General features: G+C 44.4%; 3 protein-coding genes across 9 annotated transcripts in view; 1 reads left to right on the top strand and 2 right to left on the bottom strand.

Moving 5' to 3' along the window:
• The window catches only part of kcnj6 (potassium inwardly rectifying channel subfamily J member 6), a 24488-nt gene extending 21086 nt beyond the window's left edge, over positions 1 to 3402 (bottom strand). The window contains exon 1 of the mRNA XM_056467305.1: positions 3232 to 3402. The gene's annotated coding sequence lies outside the window, so the exon portion shown is untranslated. The remainder of the gene's footprint in view (positions 1 to 3231) is intronic.
• Positions 3403 to 12048: 8646 nt separating this feature from the next.
• On the top strand, positions 12049 to 16222 carry kcnj15 (potassium inwardly rectifying channel subfamily J member 15). Its single transcript, XM_056467427.1, has 2 exons — positions 12049 to 12117; positions 15199 to 16222. The coding sequence occupies exon 2, from the start codon at positions 15215 to 15217 to the stop codon at positions 16220 to 16222; it is 1008 nt and encodes a 335-aa protein (XP_056323402.1). The 5' UTR covers positions 12049 to 12117; positions 15199 to 15214.
• A 1589-nt stretch (positions 16223 to 17811) lies between these two features.
• The window catches only part of erg (ETS transcription factor ERG), a 33539-nt gene continuing 28094 nt past the window's right edge, over positions 17812 to 23256 (bottom strand). For 5 of the 7 annotated variants that reach the window (XM_056467567.1, XM_056467570.1, XM_056467566.1 and 2 more), the window contains 5 exons: positions 23006 to 23080; positions 22593 to 22652; positions 22424 to 22480; positions 21395 to 21442; positions 17812 to 19761 (listed from right to left, as the gene is read on the bottom strand). In XM_056467567.1, coding sequence (XP_056323542.1) covers positions 19238 to 19761; positions 21395 to 21442; positions 22424 to 22480; positions 22593 to 22652; positions 23006 to 23080 — 764 coding nt within the window. In that variant the 3' untranslated portion in view covers positions 17812 to 19237. The remainder of the gene's footprint in view (positions 19762 to 21394; positions 21443 to 22423; positions 22481 to 22592; positions 22653 to 23005; positions 23081 to 23256) is intronic. The other 2 variants (XM_056467571.1, XM_056467568.1) reach the window with 1 other exon arrangement.

Consider the following 23256-nt stretch of genomic DNA (forward strand, 5'->3'; position numbering starts at 1 on the left):
GACAACTATTCCTAGTGTATGTTTTATGCAGTGCATGCCGTTCCAGCTGCAACCCAGTACTGGGAAACACCCATACATACTTATTCACACTCATACACTACGGCCAGTTTAGTTAATCAATTCCCCTATAGCACATGTGTTTGGACTGTGGGGGAAACCGGAGCACCCGGAGGAAACCCACACCAACACGGGGAGAACATGCAAACTCCACACAGAAACACACACTGACCCAGCCGGGACTCGAACCAGGGATCTTCCTGCTGTGAGGCCACAGTGCTGACCACTGAGACACCATGCCGTCTGGCAAAGATCAATTGTATTTAAGTTTTGTACGATGATTGAACAGATTATTTACATTTGATTTATTCAGTTTCTGTAGTCGAGTACTGCTACTCTCCAGGAAAAACACTGACTGCTTCATTTATATGCAGATGAACTGTCCTGCAAAGTCCTCCAATCAATTTATAATCATGAATTCTTTCCAAATTGAGCTAAAAATATAAGTAAAAATATATATTGTGCATATCGCTATATATCGCACTAACAAAACTAAACATTGCAATGCCATATTATGGTGCAGCCCTAATATTAGCCCTAATATTAGCATTTATAAACAATAATCCTATAATACATCCCTAATCCTACTCCCTTAACCCAACTATAGCTTACTAACTATTAATAAGCAGCTAATTAGTACTTTATTGAGCTAAAACTCTGAGTTAATCATTTGTTAACAGCATGAATTGTACATTGAGATAAAGTCTGGCCCCAAAACAACCAGCTTTAAAAAAAGCCTCAACACAGATCATCATCATCATCATCATCATCACAGCATCATCATCATTATCATCATCACAGCATCATCATCATCATCATCATCATCATCACAGCATCATCATCATCATCATCATCATCATCACAGCATCATCATCATCATCACAGCATCATCATCATTATCATCATCACAGCATCATCATCATCATCACAGCATCATCATCATCATCATCATCATCATCATGTTGTGTTTCTGTTCAGATCTTCAGTCTGAAACATTAACTCTAACTAGAAGCATTGCATTGGTTATAGAAACAGCTGAGTATATGTATTAGAACTTAAAGGATTAGTTCACCCATAATGACAAATCTGATCACCGTTCTCATCATCATCACAGTCTCTTGTGTTTCTGTTCAGATACTAAGCTGAAGATGATGGAGTTTATCCCCTTTAAATCAGACGAATGCTGATAGCCAAGAGGGGGTTTGGGTGGTTGGAAGGACCCACAACTCAATGGCAGTCCAGAATTTGTCCCATACATGAGCTCATTTGTCCTATTTTGACTGCTACGCCATCATACATTGTGAAAATAACCCAATGAAAGGCTTTAAGACCAAGCAGAATCATCTGTTGACTGCCACATGAGCGCGACTTCAATGCAAACGATTATTTTTCATGAGTCCAACATCCAGTTGTGCAAGAAAACATCCGGTCGGGTGTTAGTGAAGTCATCTTTCACTACTGTGTTGTGTTCAAACAGGAAACATTTTACAAGGAACTTTTATTTTAAATCTTGGCCCTTACAAAAAACGACCGATAAAAAGGTGTGAAGCACCAACAGCGGCCCATACTAAAACTAATTTAAGAACTAATTTGGCTATTGTTGATCTTCATGAATTGTCCTTTATTAAACAAGAGAGGCTAGACATATGATGAAGCTCAAACTCTGACTGAGTAAAGGTGAACACACTGGCTAGTTTGTTATTTGCCTAATAAATGAAAACAAACTACAGAAAACTGTATTTAATATTAATACTCAATACCTTAATACTTAATTTAAAACTGTTTTCCCCTAAAGATATTCAATATAATTAATATGTATTTTAAATAAGTATTTATTCATGTTTCTTTATTCTGAATCTTTAGCAAATATTTTGGTACATTAATAAATAGTGCTTAAAATGTCACTAGATGCAGTATTTAAAGCTCATAAGTAAACAGAAAATGAGGCGAACACCTACAATAAGGTCCACATTTTGAGAAAAAAGAACCAGCCGTATGATCAGGCTGGCTACAGGCCTGTGCTGTAATCCAGTACTGTGAGATCACTGTAAAAACATCACCAATGACGGAGAATAAAGCCAAAGCGCAGCTCAGGGATGGATGAATAAAGTTATAATATATATAATTAGCTGTTTCTATAATCAATGCAATGTCCCTAATTAAAAGTTGAAGTGTTTAAAAAAGCCTCAGTGCTGATCATTTTAGCACCAAATCTCATCATCATCCTCCTCATGATGCAGTGTTTCTGCTGTTTTTGTGGCGTTCTGTTCAGATCTTCAGCTGAAGATGATGAATCTGGAGCTTATCGCCTTTAAATGAGCCAAATGCTGTGTACAGTACTGAGAGATCCCTGCAGAACCATCACAAATGATGGAAAACAAGCCTAGAGCGCGGCTGAGGGCCCGGTGCGTGACCGAGGGCCGTCTGACGCAGGACCCAGCCACTGTGCTCTGGGTTTTGTTTGGTTCTGCTCTGCTCTGCTCGCTAAAGCGCAGATTTCTCCCTTTCACTGGAAACATGAGCCAGGCGGCCATCATCATCATCATCATCATCATCGCCATGGCAACACACAGCTCCATCCGTCAGCCGCTCACAATGGCAGATGCTCGGTGTGCCAAGTGAAGTGGCAGCGTCTCCAGAACCACAAATACACCAGTGAAACCAGTTCGAGCGGAGCTGGCCGGCAGACACTCCTGCGTAGGCGTCACAATGATCAATGTTCGCGTAATAATTAGATTGGAGGAGCCAGCACGGCCTTCAGCAGCGGCACAGGCTCTCGACTACACGCTCATTTAATTAGCAGCTCATGCATATCATTAGCGGGAGCGCAGACGTCACCGCCGCCCCCTGATCAGCTCCGGCTCCACACACCGTCCGTCACATCATTAATCAGGCCGCAACACCTGCGGAGAACTTTCTGAACTTACATGAGTGAGTGTTACGCAACTGTGACACACAAACACACACACAAACACACACTCACGGCAGATATAACGGGGCTTCAGCGCGCGCTCTTCAACCGGGTCTCCATGGAGACGAACGCGACCGGCACCAGAACCGATGCCGGATCCGCGCTGTTGCTCCTCCGCGTTCTTCGATTACCGAGAGCCTTACGTAAGGAGACACGGAGAAACGGCACCGACAGTGATGGAGGAGTGAAGGCGACACACGTACCAGACTGCGCGTTCATTCATTCATCCATCCGTCCGTCCGTTCATTCGTTCTTCATCCTGTCGAGCTTCAGTCTTCAGTGATGGAGAAGAAGACGCGCATTATTCCCGGAGAGAAACCCGGAGAGCCCTCATCATCATCATCCTCCCATCCCGACATGATCTCTAATGAAGCACAGACTGACTGAGAGAGAGAGAGAGAGAGAGAAGAGAGAGAGAGAGAGAGAGAGAGAGAGAGAGAGAGAGAGAGAGAGAGAGAGAGAGAGTCTTCTGGCGTCACAGGTTCGAGTCCTCCTGATGCATTCAGCGCGTTTCCCCCAGACGCGCGTTTCTTATCACATCGACATTAGCCCGATCCACATTTAATAATTTCTCCTATATATCTTAATGAAAAAACTAAAAGTACAGTTCAGGGCAAATGTATTCGCCCTCCTCTGCAATGTCTATTCTATTTCCAAAATGTCTGAAGTGATAGCCTATATGGATAAATGTGCACAGTATTTCCTCTAATGTTTGTTCTTTTGGAGAAAGTCTGATTTGTTTTATTTCGGCTAGAATAAAAGCAGTTCTTAATTGTTTTAAGGTCAATATTATTATCCCCTTCAGCAATATTAGTTTCTGATAATCTCCAGAATAAACCACTGTTATACAACGACTTGCCTAATTACCCTAACTTTACCCTAATTACCCTAGTGAAGCCTTTAAATGTCACTTTAAGCTGAATACTAGTGTCTTGAAGAATATCTAGTCTAATATTATATTATATAGAGAAAATAAGTCAGTGATTAGAGATGAGTTATTAACACTGTTATGATTAGAGATGTGTTGGAGAAATCTGCTCTGCTTTAAACAGAAATTGAAGGGAAAAATATAAAAGAATTCAAAAGTAAGAGGAGGGTGAATAATTCAACGGGACATTTAAATCTAGCCCACTTCTAATTGCGGTCCGACTGCTGGCGCATTTGATTAGGAGTCTGCGATAATGAACATGGGTGATCATCATTCATTATGGAAAGGTGATTTATCAGAGCTGAAAAGTGCCTCTTGTTACGAAACATGGAGAAATATATAAAGAAAATACCAAAAACATTAGAGGAACACTGTGTTACTGATTACATTAGGCTAAAACGATGAAAACAAATACCAGAAATAATCCACCATTTTCTTTCATTGTATGTGGATCGATTTATATATATCTATATTTGTTTTGTACTTTATTAACACTATAATCATTTACAGTAAAAACTGTAGTGTTTTTAAGCATATTACAGTAAAGTACTTGAATTAATCTGTTGTGGTGATTCTACAGTTGCCATGATAACAACAACTACCGTAATATAAACAAATGTGGTGATTCTACAGTTGCTATGGTAACAACAACTACCGTAAAATAAACAAATGTGGTGATTCTACAGTTGCCATGGTAACAACAACTACCATAAAATAAACAAATGTGGTGATTCTACAGTTGCTATGGTAACAACAACTACCGTAAAATAAACAAATGTGGTGATTCTACAGTTGCTATGGTAACAACAACTACCATAAAATAAACAAATGTGGTGATTCTACAGTTGCTATGGTAACAACAACTACCGTAATATAAACAAATGTGGTGATTCTACAGTTGCTATGGTAACAACAACTACCGTAAAATAAACAAATGTGGTGATTCTACAGTTGCTATGGTAACAACAACTACCGTAAAATAAACAAATGTGGTGATTCTACAGTTGCTATGGTAACAACAACTACCATAAAATAAACAAATGTGGTGATTCTACAGTTGCCATGATAACAACAACTATCGTAATATAAACAAATGTGGTGATTCTACAGTTGCTATGGTAACAACAACTACCGTAAAATAAACAAATGTGGGTGATTCTACAGTTGCTATGGTAACAACAACTACCATAAAATAAACAAATGTGGTGATTCTACAGTTGCCATGATAACAACAACTACCGTAATATAAACAAATGTGGTGATTCTACAGTTGCTATGGTAACAACAACTACCGTAAAATAAACAAATGTGGTGATTCTACAGTTGCTATGGTAACAACAACTACCGTAAAATAAACAAATGTGGTGATTCTACAGTTGCTATGGTAACAACAACTACCATAAAATAAACAAATGTGGTGATTCTACAGTTGCCATGATAACAACAACTATCGTAATATAAACAAATGTGGTGATTCTACAGTTGCTATGGTAACAACAACTACCGTAAAATAAACAAATGTGGTGATTCTACAGTTGCTATGGTAACAACAACTACCATAAAATAAACAAATGTGGTGATTCTACAGTTGCTATGGTAACAACAACTACCGTAAAATAAACAAATGTGGTGATTCTATAGTTGCTAGGGTAACACAACTATAGTAATACAAACAATTGTAATTCTACAGTTGCTATGGTAACACAACAGCTTTAGTAATATGAACAAATGTGGCAATTCTGCAGTTGCTATGGTAACACAACTACAGTAATATGAACAAATGTGGCAATTCTGCAGTTGCTATGGTAACACAATACAGTAATACAAACAAATGTGGTGATTCTACAGTTACTATAGCAACACAACAACTATAGTAATATGAACAAATGTGGTGATTCTACAGTTGCTATGGTAACACAACAACTATAGTAATATGAACAAATGTGGTGATTCTACAGTTGCTATGGTAACACAACAACTATAGTAATATGAACAAATGTGGTGATTCTACAGTTGCTATGGTAACACAACAACTATAGTAATATGAACAAATGTGGTGATTCTACAGTTGCTATGGTGACACAACAACTATAGTAATATGAACAAATGTGGTGATTCTACAGTTGCTATGGTAACACAACAACTATAGTAATATGAACAAATGTGGTGATGCTATAGTTGCTATGGTAACACAACAACTATAGTAATATAATCAAATAATCCAGTAGTTTTCTTCAACTATAGGGTATATTATACTATACTACACCACAGTTTACTGTAGTAAAACTAAAACACTCAGCAGTATTTATCAGTTTCTCCATTGATTATAGTTTAGAGTACAGTACGCTGGAGTGTTCATTAACTCTTCATTCATTAAGATTTTATATTTGATTATTTAATTAGCTTTGTTACAGTACTATGGTTCACTATAGTATTTACTATGAATTACTCAATCCTTTTAATATCGTATGTTATTGAACATCAGACATGCTTCATAAATAGCTGAAACTGATCAGTATTTCTGGATGGTTCAGTTTCACACACACACACAGATCATCAAACACACACACACACACACACACGCACACACACACACACACACACACACACACACACACACACACACACCACACACTCACCGGGAGGTTACGGAGCGCTCAGGAGAGTCCTGTGATCAGCATGTTTCAGTCAGGAGCATCTGAGGCCACCGCGGCTCTCACAGGACATCAGCGGGGCCCCGGGGCCCGAGCAGCTGCACAGGCTCCTCTGTGGGGATGCCAGATTGGGTCCATTCGCTCCGACCGCTAATGACTGCAGATCAGCACAGCGCCAGACACAGCTGCTCTGACGGAGCGCAGCGGAGTGGAGCCTGGGCCCTTCACACACTAACTTACACATGTACTAACACACACTAACACATGTTAACACTAACACAAACTATAACACACACATTATTAAATTATACACACATGCATACTAACAGACACACAAACACATACGATAACAGGTACAAAATGCATGCTTGCTCACATACATACTCTTACACAGACACACACGCTAACACACACAAACAAACACGTACAAACAAAAACACACACGCTAACACACACAAACAAACACGTACAAACAAAAACACACACGCTATAACACACATACAAACACGTACAAACAAAAACACACACGCTATAACACACATACAAACACATGCTCAAACACATGCAACACACGTTAACAGACATGCAGGCAAACAACACACACAAAACACATGCTCTCACATACTCTCTCACATACTCTCACACACGGTACATGTTGTGTTGTCGTGTTTTACAGTCTCTCCTCACAGATGACTGCTGTCTGTGCTGTACAGTGTGTATAAACCCTCACAGAAACACTCTCTCGCGCTTCTACATCCTCACACATTCTGCCTCATCTATCAGCTCTTTTCCTCATGGAAAATCTCCTCACATGGTCAAAATCTACTGGTATTGCTAAAGTTGTGCGCACATTTAGTCCCCACAGTGTAAGGAATGCAAGGTACACTCTCTCACACACTCTCTCACACACACACACACACAGACATGAAAGGCGGTGAGCAGCAGACAGCATATGACCTCTGCTGTGACACACTGTGAGAATCATGTTTGAGTGTATCACTGAAGATCAAAAGCCGCGTGCACACACACACACACACACACACACACACACACACACACACACAGACAGAGATGTTGGTTTTGCTATCTAAGTGAGGACATTACATTGACTTCTATAGTTTTCCATCAGGTTAAGGTTTAATATCTGGCCTAATTCTGCCTGTAAAGCAGCATGATCTGACAGTCATTAGACACTGAGACAGCATGCTCTGAGTGAGTTATTAGCCTTCATCATCAGTGATGTCTTAATTAAATGTAAATCTCCACACTAGTTGATTGTTTTCTTATTCCACTATATTAGTGCAGATAAGTTGAGCTCTCATATGTATAGCTGGGGTGGCGCCTTTTCAAAAGGTCCACATTTGTACCTCAAAGGTCCACATTAATACCTCAAGTGTACATATTAGTACCTAAAAAGTGCAAAAGTGTTCCTCTCAATATTTATAGGTACTAATATTTACTCTTGAGGCACCAATATGGACCCTTTAAGAGTACCTTTTGAAAAGGTACCACCGCAGTGACAGCTCGCGTCCCTTTATTTCTGAGAGTGTATGTTAGAAACTTCATTAAGCTCTACATTATTATTATTATAATGCTTTAATTGTTCAATATTCAACTGGCCAGATTCTGACTGAGGAGAGTTGGATGTGCTGCTCAGCTTGTTATTTGACTAATAAATCACTATAGGCTACAGCTTTTCATTTAAAACTTTAACAGATTCCTATTTCCCCTAATGATATTCAATATAGTTTATTTATTCATCTTTCTTTATTCTGAATCTTTAGCAAATATTTTGGTACATTAAAAGTGTGCTTATGATGACCATCTGACAAGCTAATCCAGCTAAAATAGTGCTTACAATGTCACTAGATGCAGGATTTAAAGCTCATAAGTAAACAGAAAATCAGGCGAATACCTGCAAAAAGGTCCAGCCCTTACATCAGGCTGGCTACAGGCCAGCTGGAATAGTTGGCGGTTCATTCCGCCGCAGCAGCGTTCAGTCACTGGTATACAGCCTCTGTACATAGAGAACAACTAGAATGAGTCGTTCAGTTATTAGAGTTGCAGTACTGAACACAACACACACACACACACACACGCACACACACACACACGCACACACACACGCACACACACACGCACACACACACAGACCACCCATCTTCCCACTGACTATACTGGCATCTTTGATTTGAATCTCTAGATTTACAGCACAAAAAACATGCACTATAATGAAGTGTACCAACACACACACACACACACACACACACACACACACACACACACACACACACACACACACACACACACACATAGATCCTGAAGGTTGATGAGAGATGAAGTGTGTGTCTGATCTCTGGCTGTGAGAGCAGCTGCTGACCAACATGAACAGGAAGCTGATGCTGTGAGAGCTGCTCACTTCCTGCCCATAACACAAACCTGCCCACAATCCTCAGTCTGTCACTCCCGTCTCTCTCTCTCACACACACACACACATAAACACACACACACACAGACACACACACACACACACACACACATGGAGAGAGGCTGGGACAGAAGTTACCGTCAGCTCTTCCTTCATCATCTCTTGTCTGCAGGAGTGAAGCGTCAGACTGAAACAGATGAACATCGATTATTCATTATTGATTATTAGCTTTGATTATTCATTATTAACAGATGCCCTGGAGTGTGTGATAGCAGTGCTGCGGCTGAAACTGAAACCATTACACTTCATCCACACACTCCTCAACACACACAGAGAGAGAGAGATAGAGAGAGAGAGAGAGAGAGAGAGAGAGAGAGAGAGAGAGAGAAACTTCCACACAGAGATAAACACACTCTCATACAAATTCTCTAACTAGTTCTCTTTCCCGTCAGCGCGTGTGTGTGTGTGTGTGTGTGTGTGTGTGTGTGTGTGTGTGTGTGTGTGATGTTGATTCAGTAGATGTGTAAGAGCGCCCTCTGCTGCATCACGTCTCTATACACCATTTTAAACATTACATGGCTTGAAAAAGGCTCGTCTGTTCGTCTTTATGTATGTATTAATGGCTCGAGTACAGACAAAGATCAACCCCACACCGGAAAATGAAGATGATAATATTAATAATAATAAGAACAGACACTTAACGAAGCACGCTGAGTGATAATACAACATAATCTAATAAAGGAAAGAATAAATAACACAAAATAAACAACCACAAAGGAAAGAGCTTCAGTGACATCCTCAAAATAACCAGTGTAATATTCCAAAAGTCTATAGTTTTAGCTTTTGACCCAATCTAAGAGACTTATTCAAATATCAATTTCTAATAAAAGTGTGAAAATAAAGCGAGGCGGAAAGATGACGTCACTCGACTGATCACATGACCACCTGTACTGACTTCACCAGTGCTCTTCTGCCATCTGCAGGATACTGATGATAATACACACACACACACAGAGAGAGAGTTTGTCAGTGTGTGACTCGTGTATTTCCATTGTGATCATCAAAATACCACAGTAATTCCTCAGCCATGACCCTGCTGACTGTGGTTAATAGCAAACTGACCAGCGCTTACTGCCAGCGGATGATGATGACGGCGTAAAATATTCATTCACAGAAGCAGTAATTCGATTGTTTTGACTAATCCTGTCACTACAGATGTTGTTCATGTTGTGTCACACACACACACAGCTAATCAGACCCTTCAGAATGATGTTGATGTAAAGCCGCTGATCCTGTGAGTGAGAATCAGTGATCATCCATACGGGGTGATCACCAGGTCATTGTACAGTACACAGAGCTAATGTGTATGATCAGTCAAGCATGACGGCGTTGAACATTACAGTCATGTTCAGCAGAGGTCAAAGGTCATCAGATGATCAATTTCAGTGATTGGTTATAAATGTTTGGCACCTTTTCAGGTGCTGTACGTCAGTTCTTGACTCTCCTAAAGCATATAAATACTGCAATACGTCTGCACATATTTATATTTATTATCTGAGAAACAAATAGCCTTTGATCTGGTCTGTGTAACTCCGCCCACTGCCAGCTTAGCCAATTATATTTCAGCACACAGGTTGCCAGGTAGTGGAAAACATTCATTCATTTATTTATCTATGGTCGCCACATGGGAAATGAACCACCAACTATTCCAGTATATGTTTTACACAGCGGATGCTCTTTCAGTTGCAACCCAACACCGGGAATCACCCATACACACTCATTCACTCACACACTCATACCCTACGGTCAATTTAGTTGATCAGTTCCCCTATAGCGCATGTGCTTGGACTGTGGGGGAAACCGGAGCACCCGGAGGAAACCCACACCAACACGGGGAGAACATGCAAACTCCACACAGATACACCAACTGACCACCTGATTCGAACCAGTGACCTTCTTACTGTGAGGCCACAGAGCTGCCCACTGAGCCACTGTGTTGCCCTTGGTGGAAAACAGCGTATTTCATTTCAGCCATGTAAAAATGCTGTAAATGCGCCCTCTAGAGGACAGCAACAGCCTCTGAAATGAGATGCAGATGAAGAGTTATAACACTCACACAGGGGTGGTCTTTAATTAGCAATTAATACAAATATTACCAATACAAACATTTGCTGATCAGCTTATAGTCATCGTCAGGCACGCTCGCTCTTGTTTGTGTTGTCAATCTGGCAACCTGCATGTGCATCATGTCGGAGGAGAGGCCGAGAGGACAAAAGTGTTTTGAATGTGGACTGCAATAGCTAGCTCAACCACTCAGTGTCAGTCCTAGATACTGCACGTTCAACTCGAACCTAAATAATCCTAACTTCTGTTATTTAGAGCCAAAACAGGTTTCCTATGATCAACGACAATGCTGATATTCACACGTCTCAAACTGTAAGATTCAGACAGATCTTATTCTCAATACAGTCAGCCATATTGGAGATATTTCCTGATGATTGATGCTGAAAATGATCCATTATTGTCCTCTACTAACTCGTCAGCTCAAATTAAGCAGGATACAGCCTGTTGAAGACCGTTTATCAGAGTTTGTCATAATTGTGTACCAAGTTGTTCTCTACATGATTTAGCAGCCTCCATACATCTTTCTGAGCATAAATAAGCAGAACAGCAATCCAATGCCGGTGTCAACATCCACACATGCAGGTTTACTGGTGAAATCATCATAACTCATTTATTACTTATAGTGTTGTCTAGCTAAGAGGATTATAGATGTGGAGTTCTAGATGAAGCAGGGACATGGATGCATTGTGCATTGTGAACTGTGCACAGCGTAATCTCTGCACATCTTCAGATAATGATCGTGTATTTGAGACAGAGCTCAGTGTTTGGCTCATAACAGCGTACAGTAACGCACTGACCGACTGGACTGCAGGAGGAGGAGCTGCGGGAGAACTGGCTCTACCGGTGACGCCTCGCACTGTAATTTACTTCTTATTAACTACAAAATCACTGCGCAACAAACACACGGACAAACCAGCAGCCAGAGCGCTCGTCCAGAGAGAGCTTCAGATTCCAGGTAAGGGTAGCACACCTGAGACACACACACACACACACACACACACACACACCAACTCACAGAATAAAGTCTGTGTTAAATCTGATTATATTCATATGAGAAACTGTGTGTGTGTGTGTGTGTGTGTGTGTGTGTGTACTGGAGCTGCTCTGTTAATTCATAACTCTGAGAGTCTGCTGATTAACTCCGCTAACCAGAGTTTCTCTAACACTAACATGGACGGTTCCTCCATCTGTCAGAGGCGCACTGAAAGAAGGTTTTCATACTTCTGTCTTGTTTCTAGTCTAAATATCTACAAATCCAGAAGCTTTTTCAAGACGAGCAGAACACAGAGTGTTGTTTTCAGACATAATGAGTCAAGATGAAGAGAGTTTCTCCTGTAAACAAGATAAATAATCTGACAATGGCTGAAGCAGAATAATCGAGTTTCTCCTTTGATTTAAGATTACTCTGAGCGCATGCTTTAAATCAGAGATGCCCAAACTAGAGCCCGCGGGCCCAGCTTGGCCCAACTTGGCCCATGGTAACCTTTGACTCTCTTAGAGGGAGGATGAGGGGATGGTTTAGAGATTGTCATATTTAATTGAACCTTTCATTTGGTTGTTGTGTTGTTAAACTCCAAAAAGCAAACTGAAGTGAAATGTTTCAATTCAAATGGTGTCATTTAATGAGTCCACACCAAACAGAAACATTTACACACCATCCACTGCACTCCCACTGAACGATAGAGGCTTTTAACCTGATCAACACACATTAAACACCCTTAACATATTTAAGAGGCTACTGACTGATAGATGATGCTGGTCTGTGATCAATCAGTTCTGACTTTGAGTGTCTGCTAGTTATTTCAGGTGAACTATCAGCTGCTTTCAGTAGTATAAGGAGAATCGTCATGTAAAAGTCACATTGGGAGCATTTAACACTGAATACAGCACATAATCAGGTGCTGAGGGGATCAGAGTCAGAGTAGTTCATGCTGCTGTCCTGTCAAAGAAATAGAAACCGTTCGCACATCATCGCGCATATAATCTGTTCAGATGGAGGAGAGTTATTATAATGTGTGGTGGTGCCGAGTCACATGTAGGCAGAACACGGTGTAAGGCTGTACCCTTAGGAACACTCCTCCTTTTTGTGTTGTCATTATGGCAACGTGTGTGTGTGTGTGTGTGTGTGTGTGTCATGTTGGAGGAAAGACCAGGAGAAAAACACTCCTCAATATTTTGAATGTGGACTGCAGTCCTACATGCTGCTCCTTTAAGACGCTTGAAGAGTCCCTGTGACTGTGTAGAGTACGACATGTTCCTGGATCAGCTTCTTCTGTAAAAACTGTAACCCAATCCCTAAACACCACAATCAGAATGGTGTAAGAATGGAGTATAATCTGCTCTTAATCCTCGCTGTAAAGCTGGTCAGATCTGACGGGCTGATGAGAAAGTTACTGCTTATTTCTGTGCTGAAACTGCAGGATGATGAAGGATCACCGGTGGCTAAAGTATTCGCCATTCCTAATGATTAATTTCCATTGTCATTGCCACAGTACATAATATGTTACTAGTTATTCACTCGCAAGTCACCAGTATTCAGTTTAAAGCGACATGTAAAGTCTGCATGAAGCGGAAGCTGCGACTGTTATTCTGACATGCACAGATGAACTGATCACCACAGAACTAGCAATGTGAGCTAACAACATCAGTATGGTCAGTTTTGATTTCATGTGTACTTTAAAGGCTGAACGAGGGTAATTAGGCAAGTCATTATATTTCAGTGGTTTATTCTGGAGACAATAAATAAAACTTTCCTTTAGGGGTCTAATAATTTAATCATTGACTTTAATAGGATGGCTCACTCACACATGAATATTTACTATTAACTCTCTCTCAAGTGCTTCCTAACCCTTATGAGTTTATTCTGCTGAACACTAAAGCAGATATTCTGATGAATGTCAGAAACCTGTAACCATCGACTTCCATAGTAAGCAAAACAAATGTTCAACAGAAAAAAGAGATTAAAACTGCTTTATGACCAGTGAAGGTGAATGAGAGTACATGAGTAAATGATGAGAGCATTTCAGTGTTGGGTGAACTATCCCTCTAAAAATAATTAAAAAAATAATGTGAAAACTGCTTTTATTCTAGCCAAATCTAAAGAAATACTCTCTTCAAAAGGAAAACGGGTGACACTTCAGTATAAGTAACAATTCACACCATTTACTTCTGGCTTACTGCCTGCCTAACTTTAAAGGTGCAGTGTGTAGGTTTGACACCCAGTGGTTGAACTAGGTATTACATTCCTGGATCAAAACAAACACAAGCGCAGGTTGCCAGATTGAGGACCAGCAGGAGTGTGCCTGACTGTCGAGCCTAAAGGCTGATTTAAACCGTGTTCTAATTACAATGTATTTTTGTATGTATAATGTATAATTATTACAAAGTAACCTGCTCAGCTAATGTTTACGCTCGTAATATTGATATTATTAGCTCATTAATAACCTGATGTGGAACTCTGAATCTGCGTCTCATTTCAGAGTTTGCTACTGTCCACCAGAGGGCGCATTACAGTCACAGATGCATGCTTTGAGAGTCTTCCTGACTGAATGAATGAATTACGCTGTTTTCCACTGTCTGGCAACCCAGAGTGCTGAAATATAATTGGCTAAACTGGCAGTGGGCGGGTTAAAGAGACCAAAACAAAGACAGCCGTTCCGACACATAACACACGTTCACAGCAGAATATCTGAATTCAGCAGTGTGTTTCAGATAAACAGGAGTGTTCACTGAACATGTTTCTGAATATCTGCACACATATGATGCTGTTTTTATGCTTTAGAAAAGGCAAACACTGACATACAGCTCCTGTTTATTAGCACTTTTAGTAATGAAGTATAAACTACTTCCCTAATTTGACCCAATACCTGAGTCTATCTGACCAACTATTAATAAGCAGCTAATTAGTCGTTTATTGAGCTAAAAGTCTCAGTTAATAATTGTCTTCGTCTGTATAATGATGTTGTCTTCCATCATAATAATGTTGTCTTTAATAATAATAACGTTGTCCTGAACTGTTTATCTTCTCTTCCTGCAGGTCAGGAACCGCCAGAATGACGAATACTGTACGCCGCCTCGTCTCCAAAGACGGACGCAGCAACGTAAAAATCGACAATGTGGAGGGCATGGTCAAACTCTTCCTGCACGACCTCTGGACGACGGTGGTGGACATGAAGTGGCGTTATAAGATCACGCTCTTCGCCTCCACCTTCGTCATGACATGGTTCGTGTTCGGTGTGGTCTTCTACCTTATCGGCCTGAGGAACGGAGACTTCCATGCAGACCCGTCCTCCAACCACACACCCTGCGTCATGAACGTGCACACACTGACCGGAGCGTACCTGTTCTCCCTGGAGACCCAGACCACCATCGGCTACGGGTTTCGGCACGTGTCGGAGGAGTGTCCACTGGCCATCGGGGCACTGGTGCTGCAGCTGGTGCTCACGGGGCTGGCTGAGATCTTCGTGACCGGAGCCTTCCTTGCCAAACTGGCACGGCCTAAGAAGCGTGCGGGAACCATCAAGTTCAGCCGGTGTGCAGTGGTGTGCCGGAGGGGTGGACACTGGTGCCTGATGGTGCGTGTGGCCAACATGCGAAGCAGCCTGCTGATCCAGTGCCAGCTCTCAGGGAAGCTGCTAGCACCCCACGTCACCCTGGAGGGTCAGAAAACACTGGTACACCAAACTGCGGTGGACTTCCAGACGGACTCCAGTGGAGAGTGTCCGTTCCTGCTGCTGCCCCTCACCTTCTACCACGTGCTGGACGAGCGGAGCCCACTGGCCGACCTCACCGCACACAACCTGCAGAAACGGGACTTCGAGCTACTGCTGACGCTAAATGCCACCGTGGAGTCCACTGCTGCCTCCTGCCAAAGTCGCACCTCATACCTGCCACAGGAGATCCTGTGGGGGCAGGAGTTCAGGCCGATGTTGACCAACACCTCCGGGACACTGAGCGCAGACTTCAGCCTCTTCCACAGCGTGCAGATCTGCAGAGAACAGAGTCACACTGAGGAGAAGATGCAGCTGGAGGAGGAGTACAGAGAGGGACAAGGGCACTGAGGGCACAGAGGAGGAGGAGTACAGAGGGGGACAGGGGCACTGAGGGGACAGAGGAAGAGGAGTACAGAGGGGGACAGGGGCACTGAGGGCACAGAGGAGGAGGAGTACAGAGGGGGACAGGGGCACTGAGGGGACGGAGGAGGAGGAGTACAGAGGGGGACAGGGGCGCTGAGGGGACGGAGGAGGAGGAGTACAGAGGGGGACAGGGGCGCTGAGGGGACGGAGGAGGAGGAGTACAGAGGGGGACAGGGGCGCTGAGGGGACGGAGGAGGAGGAGTACAGAGGGGGACAGGGGCACTGAGGGGACAGAGGAAGAGGAGTACAGAGGGGGACAGGGGCACTGAGGGGACAGAGGAGGAGGAGTACAGAGGGGGACAGGGGTGCTGAGGGGACAGAGGAGGAGGAGTACAGAGGGGGACAGGGGTGCTGAGGGGATGAAGGAGGAGGAGTACAGAGGGGGACAGGGGCATTGAGGGCACAGAGGAGGAGGAGTACAGAGGGGGACAGGGGCACTGATAGGACGGAGGAGGAGTACAGAGGGGGACAGGGGCACTAAGGGGACGGAGGAGGTGTACAGAAGGGGACAGGGGCACTGATAGGACGGAGGAGGAGTACAGAGGGGGACAGGGGTGCTGAGGGGACGAAGGAGGAGGAGTACAGAGGGGGACAGGGGCATTGAGGGCACAGAGGAGGAGGAGTACAGAGGGGGACAGGGGCACTGATAGGACGGAGGAGGAGTACAGAGGGGGACAGGGGCACTAAGGGGACGGAGGAGGTGTACAGAAGGGGACAGGGGCACTGATAGGACGGAGGAGGAGTACAGAGGGGGACAGGGGCGCTGAGGGGACGGAGGAGGAGAAGTACAGAGGGGGACAGGGGCACTGATAGGACGGAGGAGGAGGAGTCCAGAGGGGGACAGGGGCACTGAGGGGACAGAGGAGGAGGAGGAGTACAGAGGGGGACAGGGGTGCTGAGGGGACGGAGGAGGAGGAGTCCAGAGGGGGACAGGGGCTCTGAGGGGACGGAAGAGGAGGAGTACAGAGGGGGAACAGGGCGCTGAGGGGACGGAGGAGGTGGAGTACAGAGGGTGACAAGAGCGCTGAGGGAACGGCTGGAGCACACACTGGAAAATGAATAAATTTTCTGGTAGATCAGCCTGCAACTACAAGATCAGACCACAGACTGACTCTGTGGAATCATGAAGCACACACACACACACACACACACACACACACACACACACACACACACACACACACACACACTCATCATTGAATCAGCTCACACCTCTGTGTCTGTCTGGGTTGTTTCTCTCACAGATGCAGCTTCTGTGGCTGTTTTAGAGGGATAGTTTGATGTTTCTCTGTAATAAATGTGACTTTACTGTATAATCCCTGTGTGTAGAACTCAACTCAAGCTCTGCAGAGAAGATACAATATAGAGTTCATGACTGTTGTGGCAACAGAGACGCTCAGACAGTGTGTGTGTGTGCATGTGTGTGTGTTATGCTGGTGAATGAGTGTGTGCGTGTGTGTGTTGGGTCAACAGTCCCTGGTCTGTTTATTAAAGTAACAATAGACATGAGGGGGTTTCTTTAGCCAGAAGAAAATAGTTTATTAAATTGATTCAGTAGAAAATCATATAATTTATCAAGTATATGTGTTTTCCCTTTGTCAACAATCTCTGAGGCAGTGAGCTTCTGCAGTCCAGCGTCACTGTAAACCAGCCGTCCCTGTGCTTCTGTACGTCTATATGACTGATGTCTGATTGGCTGGCTGAGATCAACTCGTAGTGTTTAAATGCATAAGTTATATATCTAAGGTAGAAATAGAATTATAACACTGAATTGTATACTTCAATCTAACAAACGCACAGCGTTCGCGACTCGGAACATTGTCATTATAATAATAATAATAATAATAATACTGCTGTCTTTGGTAAATGTCTTCTGCTGAGTCTGTCTGTAAGGCACTGCTTCATATAAACGCACCTTTGGTCTGGAAAGATCTGAGGTCAAGAAAAACATCTGAACGCTTCCAGTTTTCTACACAGTTGCATAGTTTTGAAGGCACAGAACACTCTCTGATACCACGAGGACGGAGTAATACTGATAAACACGGCAGGAGCTTCATTCTTCATGCTTTAACACACACTGCAGTGACACATCACGAACCTGAGGTCTGCCTGTCCTCCTCTGTCTGTCTATCTGTCTGAATGTCTGCTTGTCCATTGGTCTTCCCTCCTCTGTTTGCCCGTCTGTCTACCTGTCCTCCTCTGTCTGTCAGTGTGACCGTTTGTCTGACCGATTGTGCATCTCATTGTCTGTCTGTCGTCCTCTCTCTGTCTTTATGACTGTCTGTCCATCTGTCCTCCTTTGTCTGTCTGATTGTCCGTCTTCTTGTCTGTCCGTCCATCTGTCCTCTGTCTGTCCTCCTCTGTCTGTCTGTGTGACCGTTTGTCGGTCTGATTGTCCATCTGACTGTCTGTCCTCTTCTGTCTGATTGTCCATCTGTCTGTCTGTATGATTGTGTGACCGTCTGTCCTCCTCTGTCTGATTGACTGTCTGTCCAGCTGAATGTGTGTCTGTGTGACCATCTGTCTGTAATCTTCTAACCGTCTGGTTTGACCTTTACTGTCTGTCTGTCTGTTTGGCCATCTGTCTGTTTGCCCTCCTCTGACCATCCATCTTCCTTTGCCTGTCTGTCTGTCCATTTGACCATCTATCTGTCCTCCTCTGACCCGTCTCACCTACGCTCCGCCTCTCTCCGCTCTCTGATATGTGTGTTTGTACAATAAGGTACAGATAACATTATAGATGAATAAGTATTGATCATGCAGCGGATCTCTAACAGCAGCCCCCGTTAGCTCTGATATCTGCCTCCACGTTCACTGTCCTGTCTCTGCTGAGAGTCTCCGCTGGTCTTCAGATGGTCTTGCTGTTCTTCTACTATTATGAGCCCAGATGTGAGGTCTTGTGAGCGTCTCTGCTGGTCTTGAGATGTTTCTGCTGTTCTTCTAGTAGTATGAGCCCAGATGTGAGGGCATGTGAGCTGGGGGGTGCCGTGGCCCGCTGTAGATCCCTGCCGCTGGTGTGTTCCAGTAAGGAGTCGGCCCGCTGAAGAAGCCGGAGGAGGAGACGCTCATAGCCTGAGGATGCGGAGCCACGAAGCTCATCTTCTGCGGGTGGTAGGAGCTGATGTAGGGCAGATCTGCCGCCGCTACAGGGTACTTGTAGATGGAGGAGTCGGGCGGGTGCGGCTGCAGGGCCTGGGCAATGCCATGGAAGTCGAACTTGTAGGCGTAGCGCTTGCCGTGCACTTTGGTCATGATGTTCTTGTCGTAGTAGTAGCGCAGGGCTCGACTCAGCTTGTCGTAGTTCATGTTGGGCTTGCTCTTCCGCTCGCCCCAGCGCCGCGCCACCTCGTCCGGGTCCGTCATCTTGAACTCGCCGTTGGTTCCCTCCCATGTGATGCAGGACGAGTTGCAGCTGTCGGACAGGAGCTCCAGCAGGAACTGCCACAGCTGGATCTGACCAGAGCCTGACCACAAAACACACACCATCAATGAGAAGCAGATTACATTCAACTGTGTCCATTTACACAAAACAATATACTGCATACGACACAGCAAATCCCGACAACTGCAGAGTAGATTTAAATCTGCTAAATGCTAACGTAAACCATGATGATATTCAAATATATGCTATACACTATAATGTCAAATGTTTTGGGACATCTGCATTTACAAGCACATGAATTTAATCTGCCATCCCAATCTTAATCTTTCAGGAGATTTAGGAAACGGTCAGTTCTGACGATTGTTCTAGAACAGCATTGGTGAGGTCAGGCACTGATGTTGGACGAGAAAGTCTGGCTCTCAGCCTCTGCTCTAATTCATCCCAAAGGTGTTCAATGGGGTGAAGTCAGGGCTCCCTCCACACCAAAATCCTCATCTATGACTTTATGGAGCTTACTGTGAGAACTGCTGTGCGGTCAAGCGGAACAGGAACCTGTTTCAATAAAATCTTCTTACGTAATTGGGAGCATGAAACTGTCCAAAATGTCTTGGTATGCTGAAGCATTAAGAATTTCCCTCACTGGAGATAATGGGCCAAGTCAACACTGAACCCAACACTGAAATACACGCCACACAATAATCCCCCTCCACCTAATTCTACACTTTGCACAACGCAGTTGTCCAAGTACTGTTCCCTGGCCACTGTCTAACCCAGATCAGATTGGGAGACAGAGAAGTGTGATTGGTCACTCCCACACAGAGAAGCGTGATTGGATGTTCCAGACAGAGATTGTTCAGAGAACATATGTCCACTGCTCTGGAGTCAGTGCCGGCCGGTTTACACCACTGGATCCCACACTCTCGTGGATCATTGCTCTCGTTGATGTAAAATGCAGCTGCTTAGCTATGGAAACCCATTCATGAAGCTTTACACAATATTCTGGAGCTGATCTGAAGGCCACATGAAGTTTGGAGGTCTTCTGCGGCCACTTCTGTGCACACTGACCATCAGCATGACCTGACCCGCTCCGTGATGTTTTTATGTCTGAGCCGGTGTGGTTCCCAGTTGCATGTTTACTTTGTTAGTTCAGACAAGACATGTCAGTCAAGCTTGCATCAGCTCACAGTCAGCAGACATGTACCAATCTGGTTCTGACATCTGTCATAGCGGTCTGTTTAAATCATACATCCTGTCTCTCTTCAGCGTTTGGCTGCTCACCTATCATACAGTCCCTCCACCATCCACAACTCCTCCTAGCTCATCTCGGAAACCTGTTCAAAGTATCTGCCAAGTACATGCTAATCAGCCTCATGTCTCTCATTTACATCAACTCATAATTAATCAAAATCGTTTATGTATGATTTCAGGTTCTGATGCATGCTTTATATATCTATAAATATTTAACAAAACGGATCCTTCCTGAACCAATCAGAGTTGACTGTGGAATATGCAGTAGTGAGGAAGCAGTAGCACTTACAGCACAGGTGGAGCCCAACTGAAGACTGAACAACTGAACTGATCCGGACAGCGGTCCCAAAACATTTGGCAATGTAGTGTACATAAACATCAAGATATTATATAAAGCCACTTTGACACCATGTGACTTAGCAAACAAATCTGCCTGGCTTGGACTGAATCCAGATCCTGACTCTCACCTGGATTGGCCAGTCTGCTGCTGGTCGGCCCTAAAATCTGATACGGATCTACAGAGAAAACAATGAACGACACATCAGACATGATCCTGTGGCTGCACGCACACGCACACACACGCACACGCACGCACACACACACGCACGCACGCACATGCACACGCACACACGCACACGCACACGCACACACCCACACACGCACACACACACGCACACACACACACACACACACACACACAGGGGTGTTGCCAGTGGGGGGGGGGAAATGGGACAGAGTGCATAGCGCCCTGCAACAGCAAGCGGAAGGGCCCACAAACACCCGCCTGCCTCGCTGACCGCATCACCCCCCACTCCCTTTATAAACCCCCACCACCACCCCCCATCTTCACTTTCACTGACTGCATCACCCCACCCGTACACCACCCCGACCCCCCGGTCTTCACTAACGCCGACTGCATCACCCCCCACTCCCTGTATCCACACATCCACCCCCCCCGCCCCCGTCTTGACTTACACTGACCGCATCGCCCTACACATATAAACGCCTGGCTCCCCAGTCTCTACTATTGCTGACAACATCACCCCCCACCTCCTCTTTTCCCCTCCACCAAACAACCCCCCCCACCCTCCCGTCTTTGCTTTCGCCAACCGTTTCCAACCACCTGCACACCTGCCTGCTTCCCCAGTCTTCACTATTGCTGACCGCATCACCCCCCACCCTCTTCACTTTCACCAACCTCATCACCCCACCCATACAAAACCCCCCCCCTTCGGTATTCACTTTTCCCAACAGCATCCCACCCCCTTTTCCACCCTGTCTTCACTTTCACCGACCGCATCACCCCACCCCTAAAACAATCTGCCCCTCCATCTTCACTATCGCCGACCACATCACCCACCACCCCCTCTTATAACCCCCATCTTCACTTTCGCCGACCGCATCCCTCCACCTGTTCCAACATTACTGACTCTGACTGCAGGAACAGAACTCTGACTGTGTGAAGTGATGCACGACATTACCCATGATCCTCTCACCTAACTGCGCTCTCTGCTCTTCAGTTTTGGTCATGATGGCGGCAGAGCTCTGAGAAACTGACACACACACACACACACACACACACACACACACACAGACGGTAAGGTTAGACATAGTGTGTATGATCATGTCCGTGTAAAGCGTGCAGCACATGCTCATCTGTCCAACCTTTAGCTGCAGGAAGCGCAGGAGTCCATCCAGAGCGTCTGACGGCGTCATAACCCACATCTGAGGAAACACACAACACTGACTGACTGAGTGTGTGTGTGTGTGTGTGTGTGTGTGTGTGTGTTTATATGTCTGTGAATTTGTGTGTATGTATCTGTGTGTTTGAGTGTGTATTTTTGTGTTTTTTTGTGTGTGTGCAAGAGTGATTGTGTAGTTGTGTGAAAGTTTGTGTGTGTCTGTGTTTGTGTGTGCGAGTGTCTAGGAATTTGTGTGTGTGTGTGTGCGTGCGAGTTTGTGTGCGTATCTTTTGTGTGCTTCTGTGTGTGTGTGTTTAAATGTCTAGTTGTGTGAGAGTTTGTATGTGTGTTTGATTATGATAAGTGTGTGTGTGTGTGTGTGTGTGTGTGTGAGACCTGCTGCTCTGCTGGCTCCTCTGCTGGCGTCTGGAGGGTAGACTGGAGTGTTGGGGAAGATGAAGCTGGCTCCTCCTGCAGACACACACACACAAACACACACACACACACACACACACACACACACACACACACACATCGGACCTTCAGATCACATTCAGCATGATGAGCACATGCAGAAAACCGGGAGCTGCAGCTGTGTGTGTGTGTGTGTGTGTGTGACGGGTGTCGGCAGGGGCGGGTTCAGGCCA

This window comes from Danio aesculapii, chromosome 10 (assembly GCF_903798145.1).
Source record: "Danio aesculapii chromosome 10, fDanAes4.1, whole genome shotgun sequence".
Taxonomy (NCBI): Eukaryota; Metazoa; Chordata; class Actinopteri; order Cypriniformes; family Danionidae; genus Danio; species Danio aesculapii.